The sequence below is a fragment of the Choristoneura fumiferana genome, chromosome 8, assembly GCF_025370935.1.
Source record: "Choristoneura fumiferana chromosome 8, NRCan_CFum_1, whole genome shotgun sequence".
Lineage (NCBI taxonomy): Eukaryota > Metazoa > Arthropoda > Insecta > Lepidoptera > Tortricidae > Choristoneura > Choristoneura fumiferana.
This window is the reverse complement of record NC_133479.1, coordinates 10,954,126-10,973,098: the sequence shown is the minus strand read 5'-3', so window position 1 is coordinate 10,973,098 and position 18,973 is coordinate 10,954,126. Positions and strand designations below refer to the sequence as shown.

At 37.5% G+C, this 18,973-nt stretch overlaps 2 protein-coding genes across 2 annotated transcripts; one reads left to right on the top strand and one right to left on the bottom strand.

Annotated features, from left to right (window-relative positions):
- The first annotated feature begins 189 nt into the window (after positions 1-189).
- On the top strand, positions 190-4,495 carry LOC141430466 (IQ domain-containing protein K-like). Its single transcript, XM_074091178.1, has 5 exons — positions 190-520; positions 1,899-2,038; positions 2,957-3,051; positions 3,757-3,886; positions 4,346-4,495. The coding sequence occupies exons 1-5, from the start codon at positions 271-273 to the stop codon at positions 4,433-4,435; spliced, it is 705 nt and encodes a 234-aa protein (XP_073947279.1). The 5' UTR covers positions 190-270; the 3' UTR covers positions 4,436-4,495.
- Positions 4,488-17,152, bottom strand: mRpS34 (mitochondrial ribosomal protein S34). Its single transcript, XM_074091179.1, has 3 exons — positions 16,876-17,152; positions 6,307-6,555; positions 4,488-4,740 (listed from the first exon to the last, which is right to left on the bottom strand). The coding sequence occupies exons 1-3, from the start codon at positions 17,056-17,058 to the stop codon at positions 4,579-4,581; spliced, it is 594 nt and encodes a 197-aa protein (XP_073947280.1). The 5' UTR covers positions 17,059-17,152; the 3' UTR covers positions 4,488-4,578.
- Positions 17,153-18,973: the final 1,821 nt, after the last annotated feature.

The following is an 18,973-nucleotide window of genomic DNA, read 5'->3' as shown; positions in this document are numbered from 1 at the left end:
ACCGTACAACGGCAAAAACTACTAGACACTGGCAAAATTGTCCTCCGATGGACAGAGCCATATTTTTTTAAAGAAACAACAACAACCAATTCTTTCTGTCATACGTTATAAGAAGATGGTAGAAAGAGATGGTGAATGCGGTCGCGCACATCAGTGCGTTAGACAATACGGCGGCTGAAAAAAGTTTAGCTTATCAAAAAAGTAAAACAGTTTAGACAAAACACCACGTCAAAGTCAACAATTTATCTTTGACATTTGGAAACAATCGAAATGGGAAAAGAAACAGATCGCAAAGGAAAAGGAAAGGAAAGAACAGGAGGTTCTGAACCAGCGGACCCTCTCGCAACCTTCACTCTGCCGGACAGTCTACCATGCTCCGAAATAGACTTTCCGGCCCTCATAACGAAGAAACCGAAAGCCAACTGGAAGGAGGTTCTTCAGGAGAGCGAACAGAACTTCAAAGAGATAGAGGAATACGTCCAGAGCAAGAATGAGCCAGTCCTGAAGTCACCTTTTATGAGTATTTTTAATTCGTATCGTATTGTCCCCATCGTAACCAGAAACTAGTTCTATACGTCCACACAAAATTTGTATCAGTTTGTATCACAGATCACACTTCCACTCCCACGACTCAGACGGGCTACTCCGAACTTCGAAAATCGAAGTTCGAATCGAGCTGTCCCTGTCACTCTCGTAACTAATAAATAATACAGCGTCAACGGGAGAGCAAGATAGAGCAGGCGCCAAGGGATGTTGCGTATGCAAAATTAGGGGACCCCATTCTGTGAATAGTTTTGAATTCAGAAAAAGCTTGCAAATTATGATTCTGAATGTTGCCAGGAGATCCGGAGGTCCATTTTTTTTATGCCCCATCCCTTAAAACATCATGTAAATGGACTGAAAAAATTGCTTTTGGAACATTTTAGTAACTAATTTCGTGATAATATTCCTTTTTTTACAAGCTTTTACACAGATACCGAGTCAGTTGATAACTTTTATTTTTAACAATAAGCAAAAAGTATTTTATTAAGAAAAATATTTTTAATACAATATTTTTTGCTGACTGTACTTTTTGTTGATTGTACTTTTATCGTCATCTAAACTACATTTCCGTGCCAAATTTCAAGTGTGATGCCATTAACCGTTGAAGAGTACCGTCCTTCAGAGACGATCCTAGTTAGACCACCAGGATTTCACTATTCGATTATTGTATTGTCAACAGATATACATAACTATGCCAAATTTCAAGTCAATCCAGCTACTGGAAGTGGGTCAAATTCAACTTGCAAGATTTGACCCGCACATTTGTAGATAGGTACAGACATACATACATACATTGCAAGTTAAATGAAAGCTGATAAAAATGGGATATTGTCAGGAAAAAAGATTTTTTTTAGTCCATTTACATGATGTCTTAGGGGTTCAGTATAAAAATAAAATGGACCACCGAACCTGGCAACATTCAGAATCATAAAATGCAAGCTTTTCTGACTTCAAAATAATTCACAGAATACGGTCTCCTAATTTTGCATACGCAACTCCCCTTGGCGCCTGCTCTAACTTGACAATTTTATCACACGAGTGTAGTATTAAGCAAAGGTATACACACATATTAGGTACGTTCGTATCTCTCCCACTCGTGCATCACAGAAATGTAACGTCTCTTCTCCGAATCATTCGATTTATGTTGCGGTTCTGCGACTTGCGCGTTGTTTTTGGTTAGGCGTAGCTCTCATGTTCCTCCGGACATTTACGCGTGTAGTTATCGCTCCTCATACTATTTTTCAATAGGCGTCTACCCGCTCCATGCAAACCGCGAAAGCTAGAAAACTTTTTCACAGTAGGTAGATAAGCGTAATACATAATTAACTATCATGGCAATATCTATCCCATTTCAGAAACTGAATGTGACTATATACGGGACGAGGTCTTCATATTCCTTCTTCCAGCACTGGAAGAAGCTCTGAACAAAGCAAAGATCTGGGAAGCTCTCGCCAGACAAAAATGCTTCTTTAATGGGATAGACTGGATTGTGCAGGTCAGGTTATGTGAGGCTACATAAAATAGAATAAATACATAGGTAGGTATGGATGGCTGGCATTTGAGTTGACTTACATTAAAAAACTTGCCAGGTGCGAATCTGACTCACGCCGCGGGTTCCGTACAAATTTGTTGGTACCTATCTTAGAAATGCCAAGAGAAACGTCGGGAGACCTTTGCTCAGATTTAAGGACTGCGCTAAGCGAGACATGGCCGCCTTCAAAATTGACCACCTTGACTGAGAATAGTTGGCGGAGAAACGCACAGTTTGGCGCGGACGTGTATTGGAGGGTCGCAAGTATTGCGATGAAGCCTGGATCAAGGCGGTTCTGCACCAACATCCGCAGACTTCTCTTGTCTGGCCTGTGGGCGAACATGTCGCTCTCGCATCGGTCTGGTCAGCCACCAAAGACGTTGTGCACAGGCAACACGGCAAAATTCTGCAGGGTCATTTTAAATGGTTACGGGCATCGACAGAGAGACGTAATAAATTAAGATTTTCAGTTTTCTTATTGGTACTTTGCTCGCCAAGGCTAAATGCAAGTAAGGCCAACGGGACCCGACGCATACGCATTCGCAAAATTTCTGTGAATGTTTTGCGAATATGAATATCAGAAAAAAAATACAATTATTAGGAAAGTTGCTAAATCACACACATCACACAGGCGTTTGTTCTATCTTTGATTAAGTGCCTTGTGTACCTACCTAATAATAAGCTATACTACTACATGTATACAGTAACAAGTTAATTTTGCATGTAGAGTGGTCCTAATTTTGTGCCTCTTCATACATTCAAATATACGATTTTATGGACGGGCTATGTTTGTCAAACTTGCAAAATGGTTGTCGTTAGATCCCGGTGATTTGTTATTTGTCCAAAGCTATTTCAATGGGTTCTATTAATTTTAATTTCCAGGTCTTATGGAACAATAACCCGCGCTATCCTGAACGCGCGTGTACTCGGTTGCATCTATTCAATATGCCCTGGGTTAGAGAGTATTTAGCAAAGAAGTAAGTAAGAACATCTATAATTTTGTATAGTTGTCTGCTTATTCATGCAGGGTATTTAAATGCCTGAAAATTAAATCAGGGCCTCATGAGAGTTCCAGGATAGAGCGTGTGGATAGCAGCCACCAGTGCAGACTTTTAGGGGTGGGGGGGGTGACCAGGGTGGCTGCCCCGGGCGCCAGGTAGGTACTACAGGGCGCTGCGCGCGCCAGCTCAACTTAAGCACTTAATTTGAATAACAATTTACCTATTAACTTTTATAGACTTATCTCGCAGGAGTTAGTATTAGTATTCTACGTCCAACAAACACGACCTGTCATTTTGTCGCTTGTCTACTTATCTAAAAGGGCGCCAAAGGCATGACGCAGCCTCTAGGCGCCAGGTGGCAAGGGGTATCAATATCCGGTAAAAAGGCCCAAAGGGCGCTAACATTTATTGATAACAGGATTTTTGAGGCGCACATGTATGGGGGATGGGGTAGACAAACAAAATAAGAGCTAGGATAAACCCAAAAAGCTAGTATGACTGCAACGTATCCGCAACTGCCGACCTACCCCAAATTCAAACGCAGTTAGCGTGGTTGTGTCGACTGCAATGGAACTGAAATTTTATTAAGCGTGTGAAAGTAGTCCGTAGTTCACAGTTACGTTGCAGTTGGAACGTAGTCCGTCCTGGCCTTTATGCCTAATGTATCCTCATGAATTTTAGTCCTCGGCCGTACTACCCGAAGTCCTGGCTTTGGCCGGAAGACTACGCCGCGACTCTGATACAGAAGACAGTGCGCCAGTACTTCGTGCAACGTGATGAGGAGGTGCAAGAAATGAGAGACTTCTGGAAGGTAAATCCATCCCAGCTCACATACTCGTACGTCCCACTCCAGGACACAGGCCTCCTCTCAGAAGAAAGGTTGGGCCGTAGTTCCCACGCGAGCTTAGGAGGTATACTACGAAATTAGATTTTTTTCCATCATCTTGGGTTTTTTGAATTTAATGGATTAAATCTTAGACATGATTATGATACATGATGACATGTTCAAGCAATACATTCTAGGTATCTAATACGCTCAGGTCAGTCAGCTGAATAAGTAGAATTATAGTATGACAATGTGTTCAGATACTTGGAAGGCTGCTTGTACTATTCTCCTGAGACCCGACGTAAAATTTCTGTTTTCACAATTTGAACCGAACATCAATCAAGTAAAGTTAAAAAAAAATGTGCTAAGTGAGGACTGGGGGACCCAAGAGGCTAATAAATTGGCTAAAGATTTTCCTTATCAAATAATTTTGTCTCTCCTCAGAAACTGGAAATCGAAAAAACGGCACCGGAAATGGACACAAATCCGTATTTGGCCCGTAAATTTGCTTCTATGAAAGATTTTCACAAGTAATAGTTCAGTTGAATACCTACTGACTTATTGACAAAATAATTAAAAATATTATAAACGGTTTGTAAGCATTTTATTATAACTACTGTAAAATCTATGTTATTAATAATCTAACTAAGAGTAGGCATGTTTGTTAATTGTGTCATTTATTGGGTGTTCAAAGGAACTCCTTTGTATAGTGAGGGGCTGGCAGGCGTTCCGAGGCCCATTGTGAACTGTACGGTGGGTTTTTCTCCAGGTTTGGCAATTCTCGCAACTCTATTGGGACTGGGGTTGTAGCTAAGAGGCATCGTGAACTCTTTCATAAGCTGAAAAAACAGAAGGAACTCATTTTACAAGCTTTTTAAACTAGTGTCTATAATGTATGTACTTAGGTACACTCGAACCAACTGAATCGTGCGTAACCCACTGTGGCCTTTTCGTAGAAAGTCATTGAGAAGGGAATTCATTATGACACTGTGAGAGCATTCTACGGTGGGTAGGCATCAAATTGTTCGACTGTACATATGTTCGGGTGAAATCTTGCAAGTAAATTTCAAACAACTTATAGTGGTCAGATGTGCTTGAAATTTGGTATACTTATGTACCTAAATCTGGTGACAACACAATAATCTGGCAGTAATATCGTTGTGATCTGGCCAAGACCGCCTCCGCAGGATGGAATTCTTCAAAAGACATGAAATATTGCATAATTCTTCAGTTTTAATAACAATGATTTATTGATAGAATTGATAAAACACACCCTAATAAGTACTACACGTATGGCCTTCTGCTCGTGAGGGACCTCCTCAATGCCTGAAGTTTACTTTCTTCTTTTTAGATCATTTATTATTTCAAATAAGTATTTTAAAAGTATTTTTCATCTCCTGTTCGGAAAGTTTAATTTTCATAGGTAGATTTCCGGGTGGAAAATTGCGTTTTCATCTCTAGGGTGGAAAGTATTTTTTTTTAATTGTTCGATTAGCCACGGAGTCGAAGATAATTGAGTTACGTCAATGACACTTTTTTTTCACGTTTCGTCATGGTCATCTAGATGCACGTCGTGACCAAGGAACTTATATACAACACTGGAGGTTGAACACCGAACATCCGTTTAAAACAAGAAATTTGATCTTTATTACGTCACGAACATATTCCATCTCTTTCTTTAGTTAGGTTAAGAAAGAGATGGATGTCATTCGTTAAATGTGAAAGAAGGAGATGGAATATATAAATAAGTAATAAAGGTCAAACTTCTTCGTTCGGCGTTCAACCTCCAGTTTTGTGGGTATATAAACTCCTTGGTCGTGACCAACTCGATTTTTTTTATACTCGGCCTTGGCAAGTGGCCAGGTCGAAAAGGTACCATTGGAGGTTGGATATAAGTAAATTCAATTTACTGAATACTGAAATTCAATTTATTGATATTCTAATTTTTTTGTACTATTTTACTTTCCTCACAGTCGAAATGAAAAGTAGTGTCTAACTCGGGTGAAATTACCCATTTCCCATCGAACTATTGGCGCTCTCACTTCGTTCGAGCGCCAGAAATATCTCAGGTGAATTCACTTTCCACCCTTGGTTATCAATCTACTATATGGTTGTCAATAAATGTAATCTCATTTCATTAGGATTGAATAGATTTTATTTTGTATATTTAAGCATATTGAACCATATCAGTGTGACCTGAAATTAATTCCTTTTTATGTAACATTTTATGTTAGATCACTTCTTTGCAGACAGCCTATCAGTAAAGCTTACTTATTACTATTACTGGTACTATTACTGGTGAGACTGTATCATCTCGTCATCATCATCATATCAGCAATAGGATGTGACCACTGTTGGACATGGGCCTCCCCATTATATCATTACAATTTTACCATCTAACCAACCTCTAATCCCTTTTTCTCATGATCTTTCACAATAAACTTTTTCATCAATGGTGGCATTTCTATGCTATTGGGGAGGACGACTTCAGGTGCCTTTTTGATTTCCTCTAGAGCTGCCAGTAACTTATGTTCCTCATTCTTTGGTATAAGCTTGTAATCTGGCTTGTATGAAGTTCTGTAAATTTCTGTCAGCTTTTCACTTTTTTTCCCACGGAAAGTTTTTTCAACCCACACTCTCACCCTGCGCCTTTCCTGGAATGTATTACAAAAAATATTAAAAAAGAATATTGGCATACTAATTAGAAGTGCCCTACTAAGTTTAATATCAAAATCAAGTAGAGCCTACATCATGTTGTATTAATATTAAAAACCGGCCAAGAGCGTGTCGGACACGCCCAAGATAGGCTTCCGTAGCCATTACGAAAAAAATCAAGTAATATTATGTGCGTTATAGTTATAACACAATTAAAACACTTACTACAGTCTTAAAATCTATTACCAGAAAAAGAGCGTATCTTCACGGCACTTACGTCCTTTTGTTGAGAAGCGCAGTTTTTCGGCAATAACTCAACGATACCTATATCCGATCATGTTGAAACCAATTTTCGTTGAAAGTATTTATTAACCCTTTACCAGGCAGAGGGATATATTCCTCCCACATCTTAAATCGGTTACCGTAGTCAGGTTTTAACTCCAAACCTCCTACAAAATATTTTGTCAATCCCTGAAAATAGTATTTTATGATCTTCATTCACAACACGCTTCTAAATCGCGTAATATATCTTTGGCAGCCGTTTAAATTCTCTTAAACTCTAATTTCAGTAAACTACGGAGGAATTCGAACACTTTCCTTAATTTCTATGAAACAGAAGTACATAGGTCGAACCATTTTTTGATATTTTGTAGATTTTGAGTGTTGAAAGGTAATGTAATCGTAAACATTGCTAAATGTTCATGCATTACTCGTATTGTGTATTAACAGAATTAGGATGTGGGTTGACATTATCCCATGGCCTTATTAGAGTTTAACTGTGCCGGAGCTATTCTTCCCATGGCCCGGTAAATTGTCTTGTCATGTCATAAAAACTTACGTAAGTAATAAAACTGTTTATGTGTTCAACCTAGAGCGAATATTAATGTACCTAGCTAACATCAAACCACACAAACAACACAAACATCACTGGTCAAGTGAATTAAGCGGCTGCCAAAGATACATTACTGGATTTTAAAGCGTGCCGTGAATGAAGATCATAAAATAATGTTTTCAGCGATTGATATAATGTTTCGTATTAGATTTGGAGTTAAATCTTTACTATGATAACCGATATAAGAATCAAGAATATAATAAGACAAAATCGAGTATGACAGCTAATTACTTAAGACAGGCGATGGGATAACCGTAACCCACATTTTTATTTCTGGTTTAAAAGAACATCTCCGACTTTCGTAAATTATTTTTTTAAGTACAAGGCTTTCAATATGGATGTAAATCAAAATCAAAAAAAAACAAAATCATTTATTCAGTAAATAGGCCGCAATGGGCACTTTTACACGTCATTTTTTAAAACTACCAGCGCTTTCGGAAAGACCATCATTGCCAAGAAGAATGCGCCGCAAGAAACTTGGCAGAAAGTCATTTTTTCAACATAAAATAATTACAAATAAAATACTTAAAAACTACAGTATACAATGAAATAAAAGAAAATACAAAATAATAATAATAATAATACAGGGATGTATGGGGTCCCTTAGTTACAAAACTAAACTCTAACTATAATCTACGTTCAGTGGAAGTGTAGACTGCTTCCACCGTCATAAATTAAAAAAAAAATATATATATAATAATAATAATTTAATTCTGAAATTTACATTTCAGGTCAAGTAACCATTAAACTTTTGGATTCCGAAGGCAAGCTCACGTCTGCCGCCCCCAAAGTTAGCTCACACGAACTCATGTCATGCTCTGAAAGCAGAGCGGTACCGAGTGCATGGTATTGCTTCCGTTCCCATAAGCTCTATGGGATCGTCTTGGGAGCTTCGACGTCGCGGGCCTGTGACTAGAAATTAAACTAAAAATATACACGTTTAAAATCCATAAGCTTAACAATATACAGCCTTAAATATAGCAAGGGGATGTATAAAGTCCCTGAGTTAATAATAAAATTACTATATAGCAAGGGGATGTAGAAAGTCCCTGAGTTAACAATAAATAAAATTCCTAATCTAAATAATTCAGAGATGTATATAGTCTCTGAATGTCAAAGTAAACTAATTTAATTAACCAAATTATACAATCTTCAGAGGTGTAAAAAGCCTCCAATGTCAAAAACTTAAAATAATTATTAAAATAAAGAAGTGGAGATGTATAAGGTCTCCAAATGTCAAACCAATAAATATTTTTAAATTAAATTCTGCAACGTGGACAACGGCAACAGAACCAGAAACTAGACACGAAATGCGCCGGGACACTGCCAAGTCACACTTCACAACACTTATTTATACACCGACATAAACACACACACATACACAAACACGAATACATCACATCACACATCAACATCCTAATTTTCATCGGCTTTCAGTTTAGGCCATGTCGCATCATCACATAAGTACTCCTCAACTTTATAGTAAGCTTTCTTCAGAAGTGCACTCTTTATGTATTCTTTAAAAGAGTTGTGTGGCAATTTCCATGCTTCTACAGGAACTTTATTGTAAAATCTCACACAGTTTCCCACAAAAGATTTGCTTACTTTCCGTAAACGGAATTTTGGAACGGCAAGCTTGTGCTTATTACGAGTATTGATATCATGTACGTCTGACACTTTTTTAAAGGACTCGATATTCTTGTGTGTATACAATATCACATCATGTATATACTGTGAAGCTACTGTGAGGATGTTTATCTCCTTGAAGCGTTCTCTTAGTGAATCTCGGGAGCCAAGGTTGTAGATAGACCGGACTGCCCTCTTCTGTAGAATGAAGATAGTTTCTATGTCGGCTGCCTTGCCCCAAATCAGCATACCATAGGACATTATGCTGTGAAAATAACTGAAATAAACTAGCCGGGCAGTTTCAACGTTGGTAAATTGTCTGATTCTTCGTACAGCATAGGCGGCAGAGCTCAATCTACCAGCAAGACCAGAAATATGCGGGCTCCATTGTAAATTACGATCCAACGTAAGACCAAGAAAAACAGTCTCATGCACAAGTTTCAGATTCTCTCCGTTTAAGGAAATAGTTGTTTCAAACTGTCTCACATTAGGCAACGAAAATTTTATACACTTAGTTTTAGCTGCATTTAGTAATAAATTGTTAGCGGTGAACCAGTTTAGCGCCTCTGCTAAAGTCTCATTGATGTGGGTTGGATCTTCTTGTTGCCTGTTTACTTTGAATATCAAAGAAGTATCATCTGCAAACAATACTATGTTACATTTCTGTTCTAGCAAGTGGGGCAGGTCATTTATATATACTAGAAAGAGAAATGGACCCAAAATGGAGCCTTGTGGAACTCCAAGCTTCACCGCTGAGCCAGCTGACTGCGTTCTATTTATGTCCACTTTTTGAATTCTTTGGCTGAGATAAGACTTACAGAATTAATGCGATGTCACTATGACGTTTACTGTGAAATGGTTCCATGGTGGCCTATGAATTAAACCCCTTGACCATACTGTTTTCGGTGATTGTCATTATTTAAAATAAGAATGGTGGACTGAATCAATCTGTAAAGATATTTATGTAGCAAGGGGTGTAAGTAAAAAAAAGTATGCTTGAACGTAAAGTTTCTAGTACCACTTCTAATGTAAAAATATTTTTGGCACATTGACAGGAAATATTATTCTGTAACATGCAATGTGTACTCGTAATAATATGACTTTATTTATATTTAATGAGTTTTATTTACTATTCAGTTTACAGAGAAAGATTTTTATATTGATATGATATGTCACCATCTTGATATATCATAGTTCAGAGAGTCTAGCTCGGAACCATTGATTATACAACATCTTCTCTCTTCTCAAAAAAAAACCTATACAAATCAAAAAAAAAAAAAGGTCCTCCTACCAAAAAAATCGAATACCATCCATCTAGTAGGTAATATTATCTTCTTGCCTCTTGGGGGCTGCACGTGTCGGCGTGGCCGTTGAGCAGGCGGGTTGATTGGCACCTGCTCTGCTGACTGCGTGCTGTTCCCTGCTGGGTCACCCACACTTAGAGCGTCAGCTGGCTTCTCTGCTGGTTCCAGGCTGCTCGTTGGTGGTGTAGGGGACTCTGCCCTAGCTCCAATCATAATCGCAGTTCCTGAGACTGAAGTAGCTCTATCTGGCTCTAAAAACGGATCCACATGGTCACAAAACTCGATTTCTATGGTATAGCCTTCCATCCACTTGAACTATATAAGATATTTCTGTTGCTCTCCCAACTATCTTTCCAGGATACCATTTGTTGTCCATTTCTTTGTGTGCTCTGTACTGAAAACCTTTCTCAGTTCTGGTAAAATTTCATCCAATGTTGTGAAATGGTAATTGGGAAGTTTTATTGCTTTATTCAGTGGAATAGGATCCAGGCATATTCTGAATTTATTATCTCTTTTAACAACTAACAGCCTTATTCATAAAAAATCCTTAATTGAGGTTTGATCGGTCTGTTACTTAGCAGACTGATTAAGCTTGTTAGACGGTTGTCAAGAAGTATGATTCATAAACGCTTGCTAGCAGTCTGCTAGTTGTTGAGCTGCTGATAGACGGATTAGACGCGTTATGTTGGCCACCTTGACAAATCAAAGACAAAAAATGGCCTAATCGATAATTTAAAAAAAAATTGACAGCAGTGACAGCAACTAGCAGGAAAAAAATAAAAAAGCTAGATGTTTGTTTTCCCGCCATTTCCGATCCGCATGTTTTTGTTGTGCAAAAAGCCATAATTATGTTAATCATCCTAATTTTTTTTTTCATATTTATTGTTAATTTATTGTTGCTAATTTAGAGGATTTTTAAATACAAATTCCTGAAAATAAATTTTCCTGTTTTTTTTTTAATCTTTGCGTGCCTTCACTTTAAATATCTTCGGTATGGTTTTTTGCTCTTGTCAAAGTCAGCTGTTCAAACTTGTGGCGCCATTTTGTGACTTAGCAGGGAGATAAAGGAGGGTCTACGGTTCTCTAACTTTAGCAGAGCCTTGATCGACTGATTAGCGCTAACAGACGTTTATGAATCATGTTTTTTAGCATCGGGCCTTCAAGGAGCCTTCAAGGAGGCTCTAACTTTTTATGAATAAGGCTGTAAAATATTATTTGCCCATTCTGTGTGTTCTGTTTCCTGGGTGATAATATCGTCTTTCTCCAATCTCAGCAATTCATCTTTTAAGACCTCTCGCAAAGCCATGGGGACACGACGGGTAGCTTGGATTTCTACAGTGGCATCACCTGAAAATTTACCATAACCTTGAAATACCTCTTCATATTTTTTTATTTTCTGCTTCTCTTCTGTCTATTTCCTCATTGAGAATTTGGGACAGGCCTTTGCAATATTGATAAAGCCTAACTTGTAACATGCTTTTTCTGATAACAGTGGTACATGGTCGAAATCAGCAACAGAAAATCTTATCTTATATATCTTTGATTATTAATCACACATAGGAAATAAATGTTGCATTACTTTTAAAGAATGCCCTCCTATTGTGCTAAGTCTCAATTTAGTAGGGATCATCTTAGGTTTATTAGTTTCAAGAATTTTCTTACATGCTTTATAGCTTATTAAACATATCTGTACTCCAGTGTCTAGTTGAAAAAGGTAAAGTTTCAGAATATTATTTACCTCTACATGCATTTCACCATGCACCAAACCGGATTTCTTGCTTCGTACCACTTTCCCAGTGTGTAACTCTTCTTCATCTGATGAGAAACTATCTTCAACTTCTTTAATATATTTCTTACTCTATTTTTTATCGAAAATACAAACTGAGACATGGATGCACAGAAAAACCAGAAAAAGAGACCAGCGCACAGTGGAGTATTTGGCTCTAAAATGCGCTCAAAAGTCGAATTTACGAAGTATCGATTGCAGTAGCGGCTGCTATCTGGCTAAAGATAAGGGTCTAAGGAACAATAGTCTGCATTTTTCTGTTGTTACCGATAAGGTTCGCTACGCACGTCAGTAGTCTTTCAAACTCATGTCTGATCGCACGTACTAACCCGAAGTGAAATAGAGTGAACGGTTGTGGAAACTAAGTGTTTTACAATTAAGTTACGTTAATTGTGGTAAATTGCAGTAATGGATACTGTAGAACCAGGTTTGTAGAATTGCAATTACGTTTCATTTCCAAAAAATATATAGTTTTCTATTATTTATACTGTTTTTAGTTAGATGAACTAAAGTAATCATATTTTATTTTGTGTTTTCTTAATTCAAAGACTTTTTGTTATGTTTCCGGGCCTGTCCGAAGTCTAATTTCTTTATCATCTAATGCTTTGATATGTATATCAGAGAGTATAAAATAATTAGCTGCCAGAAAGTGCCAAAATATGAATCTCGTAACATAATTGAATTTGTGTTAAAGCAAAACAAACTTTGTTTTCGGTCACTTTAAATAATCTTTGTATTTCTTCGTCCTAGGTTGCTCTGGTGTGAAGATTGTGACACGACAGTATGTTTTTCAAAAGACGAAAGGTTATGAGAGAAAGACTTTGGAAAAAGTTGATCTAGTGGGCAAGAACTAATAAGCGATGCTTCTTCCCGATCGATCAAAAAAATAAGTTTATACATACATTTTCGCATCTTAAGGCTGAAATGAAGTCAAAATGGCAGACAGCTAAACGAACAGAGACCGTGTTTTTAAAAAAATACCAAAAGTGGTTACAAGGCACGCTCGAAATACCTAAAAATGTCACGAATAAACATTTGGTTGGTCGGCCACATAAAGTTTTTGAAGATTTAGCAGAATGTAGTAAACGTCGTAAGAAAGAAAAACAAGCATGCTACCCAGACGTTGGTGCTTACCGTGTTACTGAAACCTGTGCGGAAATCACATTACAGGCTTTATTGGATCACACTGCTCAACGGTTAATTTTATACCTTGAAGAAGTGTTAAAAAAACTTACTACAGAAGAAATGGCGAACCTCGAACTTACTTACAAATGGGGATGTGATGGTTCACAGCAGGCGCAATATAAACAAAAGTTTGCTAACAACACTGACTCGGATGCAAACATTTTCCAGTCTTCACTGGTACCTTTGCGGTTGATTTGTAAAAGCAATAATAAAATTATATGTAACAATCCAACGCCCTCTTCCCCCGCTACTGCCGGCCATGCGAATCAGTTTATACATGAAAGTAAGGACGTAATAAATGAAGAAATCAGTTATCATAATGAGCAAATAAAACATTTGACGGCCAGCAGGATAACACTCCAGACTTGCGAGGTGAAAGTATACCATAAATTGTTGTTTACCATGGTAGACGGCAAAGTGTGCAATGCCGCAACCAATACGTTATCTACCATGCGATGCTATATATGTAAAGCAACTTCCAAGCAATTCAACGATTTGGAAAAAATGGAGAAAACTGCTACAGATCCAGAAAATGTAAAGTTTGGATTATCAATTTTACATGCCCGATTTCATATAAAAATACTATAAAAAAATGGCAAGTGAGATCTCAAGCTGAGAAAGATATTGTTAAAGAGAGAAAAGCACAAATCCAAGATGGATTCAAACTGAGCTTGGTCTAATAGACGTACCTACAGTAAATTACGGAAACAGTAATGATGGAAACACAAGTAGAAGGTTTTTTAATAATGCAGAAACATCCGCAAATATTACCGGAATAGACAAAACTTTAATTGACCGTTTTGCAACTATTTTGGAGGTAATATCAAGCGGGCACAAAATCAATGTAGATAAATTTGCTACGTATTGCCAGGAGACAGCAAAGCTCTACATTCAGCTGTATCCGTGGCACCCTATGTCACCCACAGTGCACAAAATATTAGTACACGGGCCAATCGTAATCCAACATGCAATTCTGCCTATAGGAACCTGTCAGAAGAAGCTGCAGAGGCAAGAATCAGACATTTACGGCAGTTTAGAGATCAATTCTCTAGAAAATTTATCGATTGCAATATGGACGTTATAAACAGATTATTATTAACATCTGACCCATTTATGACAGCATTAGGCCCAAAAATCCAAAAAAAATCAAAACCTTTTAAACTTGAAACAAGAGATATGTTAATGCCGTATGAAGTAGATAACAGGAGGAAGAGGACATGTTGAGTGTGTTGAGGAGTCAGATGAAGAGGCGGTGGAATTAATGTTGGTTGTTTTGTCAAACAAAACTCACTAATAACAATAAACAAGCTGATTTATAAAATAATAAAGTTTTTTTTTTTTTTTTTTCAGTTTCTCCCGCTTAAGTTTTGTAAAGTTGTCTCCAAAACAATTTTTTATCGTTGTTAGTTCTATTAAAATGAAAAGAAACTGATTAAAGTCAAAAATAATTTTGAGCGACTTTTTTGGTCAAATACCCCACTGTGCAGCGCTGGGAATCGAACCCAGGTCCTCAGCAATCCGTGCTGCGTGCTATAACCCCTACACCACCGCTGGACAGGAATTTAGACACGAATTTTTCCTATCTATTTTTTACTTACTTTTTTATTGTGATTATATGCACTACAATTTTGGCATTGTTTTCCATAAGCCGGGCACAATTTTTTACTGAAAATGTGTGAGTGGCCACAAAACTTATAAAAATTCTTTCCCTTTGATGTTGACACCTTATTAATTTCTTTTTCTTGACTGCAAACAAGTAGCTGATCAGAGGTAGCTTCTGGTGATCTGCACATATCAATAGCTAGTGTTAGGTCTAACTTTTCAGCCTTCAACAGTTCTTTTTTCAGGTTGCTGTCCATGATACCTACTACTATCCTATCTGGAAGAAGGCGCAAACAAAATCTTTGTATTCACAAGTGCTTATTAGCTTCAGAAAGTCCAATAAAAAGCTGTCAAACTGCTCATTTTCCTTCTGGATTCGAGAGTTAAACGTAAAGTGATTATTATTATTTATAATGCACAGGCAGCTTATAGCTGATGCGTGCATATCATTGTTCACTTGTGTAATTGTCCTCAAAGTACTTATCAAGTCTGTTTTTCAAATAATTCACTGAAGGTGGCACTGATCACTGTCTCGGGCAAACTGTAGAAAACATTTTGCTTTTTCACCATGTAATCCTGAAGAACTTCCAGCAACTCTTTGGTACTTCTCTCCGTTACATCAGCCACATCAAATAAATATTTGTTATTAGCGGCAGCACCGATCCCGCTAAGCAGAAGACTCCCCTTTTGTGACTCGCACATAGTTTGCCCAACCATCTTCGAATGTCTTAAACGCTGCCAAAGTCTCGCCAGTAATGCTTAGAGGCAAGGGCCATGGGACGTGAACATCTCTCTACATTTTATTATTGGATAGTTCTGAAATTTGTGTCCGCATGGTGGCCAGCAATTCAGTTTGAGTTTTTGGTATCTCAGTGAGGGCCTCCATTTCTTTTGTCATTTTTCTTAATTTCTTCTGACACCATGTAATAATATGACTTTATTAATTATTAATGAGTTTTATTTACTATTCAGTTTACAGAAAAAGATTTTTATACTGATATGATATGTCACCATCTTGATATATCATAGATCAGAGTCTAGCTGGGAACCATAGATTATACAACACAATGTAAACAAAGTTCCAGTGTGTGTTAATTTATTTTTGGAAGAAAAGTTGCAAACATAATTATGGAGCATTGAGTGAAAAGATGAAACTGTCACATGCTTTGTAAGCAAGTATTTGTCATACTGTGTGTAAACTTATTTAAGTGTAAAGATATTTTTGGAATTCTCAATTGTAAATATATCTTTGACTTGTGTGGGCGTTTCAAGTGTGGTCAGGACATGTTCCATTAAATAAATTTTTAAATATGATGAAAGTAGTTCAATCCTTCATGTGCACAGATTGTAATAAGATTGGAGGACTTAATACATTTTTTGGTGTATTGACTAAGGATATGCGCGAGAAGTATTTGAGTAATTTGGACCTGTTCAATGGTGCAGTGAATATTATTTTGAGTTGTCAGGTATCAGAGAAGATGCAGTACGAATTTACAGGTTCATCAAGCACTCCTTTGCAGCCAGATAATCTGGACATTGCAATAGGAGTGTTTGATGAATGTGGACATTGAGTCATTCAGTGAGGCTGGCATAGTCACACAGGTGCACTTAAGCCTCAAAAAAAAAATAGAAAAAAAAAACTTTGACCTTGACTGCACCTTATTGTTTCTGTAGTAAATCAGAAGTCTGCTGAAAATATTTATTAGCACTTGGTTAGAAACAATCACATATATATGTTGTCATCTCTGTTTGTTTCCAATTCCCATTAAATAGAAATGGTATCAGATATTCTACACACAAAAATAACTGTTACTTATGAGAGGTTATTGCAGGCCCTAAGAGCTGTTAGACCTCTTTGCACACCGAGTTCTCGCCTACTAGTTGTGAATAAATTAATAGATATTAATAAAATAAATGTACTAACCTCGTCAGGACAAGTTTCTACTTTGACTACTCTCATGAAACTAGGTTCCGGATAGCGCTCAAACACCGATCGCACAATGTATCTTCCGACGCCTAAATTCTTAAGACTTCCAATAATCTCCCATAGTGTTTTACCCTTGAAATCAGTAGTTCTTCCAACATATTTTATAACAGTTGAAGTCATTTCGTATTAGGCTTCGTATAGAAAAATACAAAATCCAGCCCCAGAGTACGAAATTGTAATGAATTATGAATTGAATGAAGCGGATGACACTGACAGCGACAGTCAGTGTCACTAGTTTTTTTTTTATAAAATTTTGTGGCCTGAATACTGTGTCCTTTAAGACAAGTGTACTTCATTTGGCAACACCCCTTACAGGTTGTTAGATTAGAATCATAAACGTAGCATTACGCTAGTAATAATTATGTTTAAGTATGGCTCAGAGGAAGGAGAGGTTTATGGTTAGAATATGATTTATTGTCCTTCGGTGCAAATGGAAAATCGTCCACTTGAATTGACCATTTTGAAATTGGACCAACACCAAAAACCATCCAAACTGAATTTTGACAAGATATGACTGTGCTAAAAAATATTTAAAACCAAATAAATTTTTGTTGTAAATGGAATATTGTCCATTATAAAGTATGAGCAAAATTAAATAAGCAATAAATAAATGTTTGTTTTGTGTTTGTTTTTGTACACTTTATTGTACAAAAAGGAAATACTAGTTTTACAAAAAAAAGTGCTAAGTACAAAGGCGGACTTATCCCTGAAGGGATCTCTGCCAGTCAACCTTTGAGTGGTAGAGAAGAGCAATAAAAAAAAGAATGTTGAATGAATTGAATGTTGTCTAAATCAAATAATAACTTGATATGTAGGCCAAAACAAATGATTTCGGGTGGAACAAATTTTTCACGACACTGCTCGAAAATGTGGCCAATCCAAAACTGCCTATATATGTACATTTAACAGCTGAGTCGTTTATGGCTCGCAAAACACGACATCAATGTAACACATTACGAAACAGGTGGTATCAATATATTTATTTCAAAATACAGTACGGCTTATTAGAATATTATCTAATATACATTCCTGGGGTGTTGAAACGACACAATGAGGGCTATCGCGTATGAATTCCCACTAGAGGCGCTAGTGTAGCGTGAGGTCTCCGAAATGTCAAATCTCATAGTTTTGGGTGAGCTACGCGGTTTATTTATAATTAGAAATAATTTGTGAATATTTTGCAATTTATGAAATTAATTATAGCAAATATGCGTTCCGGGCAATGAATGTCTGTGTTTTAGAGTTTTTTCTTTCGGAAACCTTTGTCCTCCCTTTTTTCCGAACAAAACGGGGACTATGGAACACTGTGGCATGCACGATATCTTTATGATACGGTTTTAAGGTGTATTAATATGATTTAATCTAAACTTTGTTTTCACGACGTATAACAGACTTTGAAAGCCATACTTAAAAACCTCACGCAACAGTGCGCCATCTAGTGAGGCAAAAAACGATAGCCCTCATTGTACCAATCAAAAGTAATCGTCTGGTGCACGTGAAATTAAATTGACCAATGAGAATGCGTCATTCGTGATTTTTAAAAGGTGTTTTTTTTTTCTTATTAATATGCACATAATAGAGGTGGGTAAATCCGGATCTGAAGATTCAAAAGAGTCAGATCTCAAGCGGATCCGAATCCCTTAATGACTCCTTCAAATCTTATTGACTCCGGAGTTACTAACTCCGACTGGATCGAGCGGCTCGCCCGCTCGTGATCGCCGTCACGCTCACTCACACTGACTCGCTCCGTCCGCCTGCTTTCGCTCTCGCTCGGCTCGGATCGATCGGCAGGGCTACTACGAAACTCGAAGTTCGTATCGTACGCCCTCTCGCTCTCGTATTAAATAGTATAAGTGTCAGAGGGACGCACGACACGAACTTAGATTTTGGAGTTTCATAGTAGCCCTGCGGATCGGATCTTGGACTTGGATCTTATTATGTATGTTTGGTTGGTCGGTCGGTTCGTTCGGTTCGTAGTAGCCCTGCGGATCGGATCTTAGACTGGATCTTATTATCTATGTTTGGTTGGTCGGGT

What these genes read in the sequence shown, in the direction of transcription:
- LOC141430466 (XM_074091178.1), top strand. Translation starts at nt 271, where the DNA reads ATGGGAAAAGAAACAGATCGCAAAGGAAAAGGAAAGGAAAGAACAGGA. An exon ending in CCTGAAGTCACCTTTTATGA is followed by an intron (nt 521 to 1,898) that starts GTATTTTTAATT and finishes ATCCCATTTCAG; the next exon opens with AAACTGAATGTGACTATATA. An exon ending in AGAGAGTATTTAGCAAAGAA is followed by an intron (nt 3,052 to 3,756) that starts GTAAGTAAGAAC and finishes CATGAATTTTAG; the next exon opens with TCCTCGGCCGTACTACCCGA.
- mRpS34 (XM_074091179.1), bottom strand. Translation starts at nt 17,058, where the DNA reads ATGACTTCAACTGTTATAAAATATGTTGGAAGAACTACTGATTTCAAG. An exon ending in TAGAAACTTGTCCTGACGAG is followed by an intron (nt 6,556 to 16,875) that starts GTTAGTACATTT and finishes AATACATTCCAG; the next exon opens with GAAAGGCGCAGGGTGAGAGT. An exon ending in ATGAGAAAAAGGGATTAGAG is followed by an intron (nt 4,741 to 6,306) that starts GTTGGTTAGATG and finishes CTGTTTTTTCAG; the next exon opens with CTTATGAAAGAGTTCACGAT.